The 8,320-nt window shown below is 40.2% G+C and overlaps 1 protein-coding gene across 1 annotated transcript in view; it reads right to left on the reverse strand.

Moving 5' to 3' along the window:
- The window catches only part of LOC111149276 (ubiquitin conjugating enzyme E2 K), a 74,268-nt gene extending 67,725 nt beyond the window's left edge, over positions 1-6,543 (reverse strand). Inside the window, 1 exon segment of the mRNA XM_022506252.1 lies at positions 6,274-6,543. Coding sequence (XP_022361960.1) covers positions 6,274-6,543 — 270 coding nt within the window.
- Positions 6,544-8,320: the final 1,777 nt, after the last annotated feature.

The raw sequence follows: 8,320 nt of genomic DNA on the forward strand, positions 1-8,320 counted from the left end.
TAAAAAAAAAATGTTTTTTAATTTATTTGACAGAGAGATTGAGAGAGAGAGAGAGCTCAAGCGGGGAAGTGGCAGGTAGAAAGAGAAGCAAGCTCCATGTGGGGCTCATCTCACATGACCTTAGCCAAAGGCAGCTGCTTAACCGACTGAGCCACCCAGGTACTCTTAACTGTCTCCTAAAGAAGGATTAACAAACACCATGAGAACAAGGCCCACATTTTTCTTCTGCATTCCCCTTGGCCACAGGTTGTTTGCACAGAGATGACAAAGTAACTCTATCATAAGTACTAAAGCCCCTTCATTTAAATCCTTTTTTTCAGGCAAATTCACACAGCACTATATCACTACACTGAAGGAACCCTTTATGATCCAAAACAATAAGCAAAATATGAACATATAGCTAATTTTGACATCTTAACAGCTATCTATTCAGATGTCCCAAGAACTGCTCTGAGCACTGTAAAGACTCTTAATCTTCCTACATTCTTACAAATAAGAAAACTAAGAGCGTCAAAGCTGCAGATATTAAATAGAAAAGCCAGGACCCAAAGCAAATCTAATTCCAAAGCCCACGCTCTTAATCACTAAGCTAAATTTACTGTATCATGCTTAAGGAGTGAAATATCTCTGCCTCCTGCCAAATTTAGTTTTTAACACCAAGAAAAAAAGACAAAATATACTTAAATACAAGGCAATATTAAACTGTCACTCACACTTTGTTTTATTAGCATTCAGCATTTACAGTATTGTTTATGAAAAAAAAAATGGCCCCATAGAGCAACCATATATAATGGTTAGAATGGACTACTATGCAAAAAACCTGGATTCATTAACCAGATCTGTATCACTAAAAAACAATCAATCTCTTCAGGCCTCAGTTTCCTGATCTTATAGATGAGGAATTTGGCCTAGATCTAAGGACTCTTTCAACTTGAATACTCAATGCATTTTTAAAAAAGATTTTATTTATTTATTTGACAGAGATCACAAGTAGGCGGGGGAGGGGGGGAGCAGGCTCCCCGTGGAGTAGAGAGCCAGATGTGGGGCTCGATCCCAGGGTCCTGGGATCATGACCTGAGCCGAAGGCAGAGGCTTTAACCCAGTGAGCCACCCAGGCGCCCCTAATGCATTTTTTTTTTAAAGATTTTATTTATTTATTTGACAGAGATCACAAGCAGGCAGAGAGGCAGGCTTAGAGAGAGGGGGAAGCAGGCTCCCCGCTGAGCAGAGACTCGGATGCGGGGCTTGATCCCAGGACCCCTAGATCATGACCTGAGCCGAAGGCAGAGGCTTTAACCCACTGAGCCACCCAGGCACCCCTCCTCAACGCATTTTAACACATTTTTTAAGACACCACTAACATATTAGTAAATATATACATGTATATTTATCTAAAAGATGGACAGTAAAGGTACAAAAAATGTTCACAGCATGGCTACTATTAGTTTTGTGGGTCACAAAAGGGTGATACAGGGAATTCCAGATGCATCTAAATCTATGCCTGATGGACAGAGATCAAAGTCTTTATAATAGTAAAATAAAAAAAGAAATGCACCCCAAACAGTATTACTTGGACAGGTTGCAATTATTTTTTTTTACCCCATAAAAAGCTTTCTTCACTCAGCCCACACCCAGAACCCCATAAGGCACATTATTTAAATAAGTTACACAGAGCTGTAACTTACATAACTGTAAAAACTGCTTTTCTACTCTTAAAAAAATTGTTCAAACTCTGGTTATATTCATTTCCAGCAGGGAATTTCACTTCTTTCTTTTAATCAAAAAGGAAAAAGTTTAAAAGAAAAAAATAATCATTTACAAAGGGAAAACAAGTACAAAATCCTAAAAACATCACTCAAAACTAGTAGTAGTAGCCATGCTATAAACTTTTTTGTACCTCTACTGTCATCTTTTAGATAAAATATATTACACATCTTACAAATTTAATAGTATGAAATGTTCTAAAGAGTTTTGTCGATAGCAGTGGTTCTCAACATTTGGCAAAGTCTGGAGACATTTTTAGTTGATACAACTGGCAGGGAGAGAGAGTAAGGAGGTAGGGAGGAGGGTTAGCTGTGCTACTGGCAACTAGTGATAGAAGCCAGGGATACTACTAAACATTCTACAATGCAGAGAAGAGCCACTCACAGCAAAGAATTCATTATCTGCCTAAAATGTCAACAGTGCTAAGGCTGAGAAACTATGGTCTACAGAAATCAACAGTTTACTTCTAAAGATTTGCCAACCAGTTCTATAGATCAAACTAGATCAAATACATTAAATTCAAAATGACAATAAATACAAAATCCACTTAAGCACTTAAAAGAAAACTACAGAAGTAGTTTTCATGAATTCAATTTGTAATGCCATAAATTTAAGTATTCCCTACTGTAATCTTAGAAAATGTCAGCGAAGTACAATTACAATATGAAAAACTAGATAACATACAACAAACAAACAAGAGTATGTACACTGACTTAAGGGCATTTTACTTCATTGAGCTTCAAATTTAAAAGTATTTTGCAGAGGCGTCTGGGTGGTTCAGTCTTTTAGGTGTCCGACTCTTAGTTTCAGCTCAAGTCTTGACCTCAGGGTCTTGAGATGGAGCCTTATGTGGGCTCTGAGTTCAGTGGGGTGTATGCTTGAGATTCTCTCTCTCACTCTTTTGCCCCTCCCCCAGCCTGGGTGCTTTAAAATAAAAATTTTTTCAAGTATTTTTCATATTGACTTGCAGCTAAATCTTTAAGTAACTTACAGGTAACACTTAATTTTTTATTTTAAGGTTTTATTTATTTGTCAGAGGGAGAGAGAAAGCACAAGCAGGGGGAGCAGCAGGCAAGGGGAGCAGCAGGCCTCTCACTGAGCAAGGAGCCCCATGGGGAACTCAATCCCAGGACCCTGAAATCATGACCCGAGCTGAAGGCAGATGCTTAACCAACTGAGCCACCCAGGTGTCCCTTATTTTAATGTTTAAACTATTAAATTAGGTTATGTTTAAATCCTGTAACCCGTAATACAAACCAGTCTCAGTTATTTTTAAATAATTAAAGAATGCCTATCCTTGGAAAGTAATGACAGTGTGGTACAATATAAACACAAGCGGACCTAGACCCAAATCCTAAAGCTATGTTTGTAGACAAATAATTTAACTTCTCTGAATCTCAATTTCCTCATCTAAGATATAGGAAATCTAATTCAAAGAATTGTTCTTGGAAATTAGCAATAATGCATAAACAAATGGTACTGACAGCCACTCTACAAATGGTGGTTAGTTTTTAACAGCAATAATAATAAATCTGTGAATACAGATTATAGTTTTATTATAGCCTCAAAATCTACATTTCACTTAGTAATTGCACTCATAAAATAACTATAACATGTATTTTAACCAATTTTCCATTCCTGGCAATTTGAAATATTCCTTAAAATTCACACATATTTAAAATTAATGTCTGACACATAAAGGATGGATTTCCAAACAGCCTCAAGGAAAAAAGGCCTAGATGCCTTTATTACTTTAAGTAACATATTTCTATGACTCAAAACTCAAAAGGGATCCTTTGATGCCTATTACCTCAGACAAATTCGCTTATACAGAAATAATCAATTTTACCAATTTCTCATTGAGACAAATACACATATTTCTCCCTTCTTCCAACACAAATGCTGACCTCCTCCACACTATTCTGCACCTTGATTTTCACATTTGATTTATCTTGGAGACTATATTTTAATTAACACACTTTAAGAATGGCCACTTATAACTTCTTATGGTCAGAATTCAGCAAATGTCAGCTATCTTTATAAGACAACTTAAAATGCCAAAAAAAAAAAAAGTACTTTAATCAACCAGTAAACAAGAGCATATGAAACTTCGGTAAACGTGAAGAGTTACATAGATGAAGTGATGAAATACTTGGTTACATGACCAGACACTCAAAATACTACATTTCCACACTTAAAAAGGAAACACGTGGACTGTACTACAAGTCCTTCAGTGAGCTGAAAGTAATCAACATAACCCACTTATAGAACTGGGCCTACTAAATTATTGATGAAATGAAACACTGGTGAAAATAAAGTCATTTATTGGTTAAAATAGAAGATTAAATTATTTGACCCTTTTCTAAATATACTTTGCAACTTATTTTCTCGAAGAAGTTTCCTTCCAGATTTATAAAGCTACTCTTCTTAAAAAAAATAATTTTTTTGCATTTCCTATTCTCTTCCTCTGAAATACTATAATGCTTACTGGAAGCAAGGCTCAGCATCCCTTACATATAAAGAGCAGTATTGCTTTAACAATATGCACACTAGGGCGATACTAGATTTCTTTTAAGCTTTAACTGAAATACTAAAAATATCATGGTGAAAGTCACCTCATATACAAAGCAAAGAGACCATATGGATCACGAGAGCAGTAACTTACCATTTTTAAGTATTAGAAAATAAAGCATTTGAAAGAAGTCTTATATTAAGTCTCAGGTTTGTGCAACTTTATTATAGAAGAAATGTTTTAGGCTATTGGCAACTGTATTAACTGAATCTTTCATTAGGAATATATATGTCAACTATACTCAAATATATTTTCTTGCAAATAAAAAGTAAGAATCATTGTTTCACTCTATATCAGTACAGACATTTATGACCCTATTTCTGCACTGTACCACAAAAATACAAAGTCATCCTTCCATTCAGAGTTTTGGCACTAGAACAAATACAGAGGTCAGAGTTCATACACATGCTCAGATCATTTCTTACAGACTACTACGTTCAATAAATCTACTGGTATTTGTTATTTTTAAGTTAATTTTAAAGAATTATATTCAACATGTCGAATTGGAAAAATAATCACTGTAGAGTCAGTATCACAAATAAAGCTCACTTATATCTATTACTTATCACACACTCAGAATGCTAAATTGCACAAATCATTTATCGAAGTTCCAACATTAAGAGAAAAATACAAATAGTAATGATGCATTATTAAAATGATATGTGACATCTTGAAAATAATAAGTATTTCAGTATTACTTTTTCATCTCTTTGTTAAATCCAAGGAGGAAAAAAACTTTGCATTCTTGTTGATTTGGGTATGAAAAATTGTACTTATACTTGCATGGTTTTGAGTCAAATCACAAGGATATTTTGACTATATTATATAAATAAATATGACCAACATCAGAGTAAATTCTGCAAGACTCAAGAGCAGCTTGAGACAAAAAAATATATTTTTAATAATTTCAGGTAAGATACACTGGAACAAACCTACTAAATAAGGAGGTATAATAATGTATTGATCTGATGAAATCCTATGTTTTTAATAGGGCTGTTTTTCAAAAGTAAGAATCAAGTTAACTCTGAGGGACATCATAATGAAGTTTCATGGCACAATACAACAGTCACAGAGGCACTGCTTTGGAGAGACTCTCTGATCTGTAACTTGTAAACAATATTTTGAAATAAGCTACTCATACCCTCCATTATTTTTTCCTAATGAATAATATTTAAGTGCCTTTAATACACCAAACAACTTGCCTTCACCCAATCAAAAAGCTTCAGATGTCAACAGAAAAGAGGCCTAGAAATTGGGGACTTGGGGGACGGGGGAAATGAGGTAATTATCTAATCTGGAATCAATTTCCTACCTCAGATGAAAATTCTCTTATCTCCCACTCAAATAAAAGAGTATCCCATTATGTCTCCTCTTCTCTCCCAACACCGAACTAAGGAGGGAGTAACTCTGAACGTCCTTCTTTCATCAAAACCTAAGGCCTTTCACCGCTCCTTCCCAAAGGAAAGGACGGTGGAGGCCAAACAGGCCATAATGTAGAATACCCTTAAAAGTGTGGGCCTTTGAGCAGCGCAGCTCTCCGGATCCAGTTACCACCTTTCCCCTTCCCCCAACCCACTTCCCGGGTTTTCTCAGGCTCGGCCTGCTCCCTCCACACCCTACAGCCAGACTTCCAGCTGTTGCCACTGCCTCGGGGCTCTCTCTAGAGCTCATACCACCCCCCAAGAAATGCCCCCCTCTCCATCTGCCCCCCAAACCGTGTTCCTCTCCAGACCACCCGCCCGCGAGGCGGTCCATCCCAGGGCCCAGGGAGGGGAGGAGAAGGCGACGGAAGCAGAGGGAGACTGCTGCTCTCCCACAGGCAGAAGGGCGACCGCAAGGAGGGCCACCCAGGGGTTACCGGGGATACTGGGGTCGCCGCTGGAAGAACCCTCCCGCCCTGGGCTGGGGTGGGGGATGTCCGGGAGTTCATTTCTGACCTCCTCGCTCTTCAGCACCTCCTTGAACTCCCGCTTGATTCGCTGCACCGCGATGTTGGCCATGTCTCCGCCCGCAGCTGATTCGTACCCGCCTCCTCCGCCACCGCTACGACCACCGCCACCGCCGCCACCTCTTCCACCACCGCCTCCTCCCTCGGCGATTCACACCCGAGCACACGAATGCTGCCACTGCCACCCCGGCCGCCGCGCTCTCCTCAGTGTGGAATCACCTCCGCGCCCGGCCACCAAAATGGCGCCGGGTCCGCGCATGCGCAAGACGGTGACCCGGCCGGGCGGCGCAGCCGCTCCCGTTGTAGCCCCATACGCCTCAAACGCGAGCCCGCGCCGCGCCGCGCCGCGCGTCTCAGCCGGAGCTGCGGCCGCGCGGCTCCGCCCTGCCGCCGTCTGGGGCCAGGAGGGTGCGGCTTCCGCGCTGGCCAACGCTGCCGGGGCCTCCCAAGTCCTCTCTTGTGCCTCCGCCTCTCTTCAAAATCACTGTGGTGTGGTCGGGGCTTCCAGCCATGGCCTCTGACTGAAGGCTGAGCCCAACATAACGGGTTCACGTGGCCCCCTCGGCTACCAGCGCCTGTGAGCGCCGTCCTGACTCAGCCAGACCCAGAGCCCACAGGCTTAATGTGCCTGACTGTGTCTAGTGTATAAAAACATCATTCCAGAACTCGATCCGGCCCATTTTCTGTTGGTGTAGCCCAGAAAAATCCACTGCAGTCCGTTTTTGTTCTGAAGCCATTAGAGTGCCACTGCTAATACTATCATTCCAGGTACTACACGTCACTGAATTAAGAGTGGTCATTGTTGGGTCCCATCCCGTGTATCTGAAACAGGTACTCCATGTAGATGCCTGAGGTGGATTTAGAAGCCAGATGTTGATCTTTGAGCTACTTAGATAATTAATACCGAGTTTTAATAGTGTTTAACCTCCAGTGTACATCAGAATCCCTGAAGAGCTTGTTTAAAAAAAACAAAAAACAAAACACGTTGCTAGACCCCCATCCCTAGAGTGTGGGGTGGGTCTAATAATTTTCTTCTCTAACAAGTTCTCAGATGCTGCTGCTCTTGCTGCTACACTATGAGAACCACTAAACTAAAACATGTGAAAATAGTTTAAAGTAAAATATTAAAGTGAAAAAATGAAGAAGTAGAGGCTTCTTGCGGAGGAACGATAGCTTTACTTCTGTAGGCCCAGGGCCTACAACAGTGTCTGGCACTGGTGGGCCCTCAGTAAATTTTAAATGAACAAATGAAGATAAGAGTAAAATGTTTTAGGTGGAAAGTAAGTTTGAAAGGCAATTTGAAAGTCGTTGCTAGGGTTTCAGTAAGTAATATGGTTTTGGTGCTGAGCGGTACTTTAAATAGAGCATTCTGGAAGAAGTAATAAAGGTTATTTAGAAGTTTTTATTTCATGAACTTCTTTCACCTAATCAATTAGTAAAGTATCCGCCTAGAAAAATACCACAAATACACAGTCTTAGCAGAATTATTAAAATTATGGCACCAAAAAGGAAATATCCCCTGGAGTGAATCATTCAAGTGGAAGCACGTGGAAAAAAAGTTCTTGAACTTCTGCCACAGGAACCAAGAGGAGATATTTGATTCCAGCTCTCTTCCATGCTAGCTATCTTGGCCAAGCGTTGTTTCCTCACCTACAAAATAAGGAAGCTGGATTAGATGATCTCTTTCAAGTTTTAAGAGGTCAGAATTCTAAAACATCGTTTGGAAACATCTCCCTAAGTGGACGAACATAAATTATAAACCCTTCCAGCAGAGCCCCCTAGTGGTCCTAAGAGGAACCAACTGTACGTGTGGGTGATGGTACAATGAATCATTGCTATAATGTAATTCATGCAATGCTATGTGTATCTGTGTCAGTACATTGAAAATAATCATTTTATTTTATTTTATTTATTTGACAGACAGAGATCACAAGTAGGCAGAGAGACAGGCAGAGAGAGAGGAAGGGAAGCAGGCTCCTGGCCAAGCAGAGAGCCCCATGCGGGGCTTGATCCCAGGAACCTGGGATCATGACCTG

The sequence above is a fragment of the Enhydra lutris genome, unplaced genomic scaffold (assembly GCF_002288905.1).
Source record: "Enhydra lutris kenyoni isolate GAN:26980312 unplaced genomic scaffold, ASM228890v2 scaffoldscaffold21, whole genome shotgun sequence".
NCBI classification, from domain to species: Eukaryota; Metazoa; Chordata; class Mammalia; order Carnivora; family Mustelidae; genus Enhydra; species Enhydra lutris.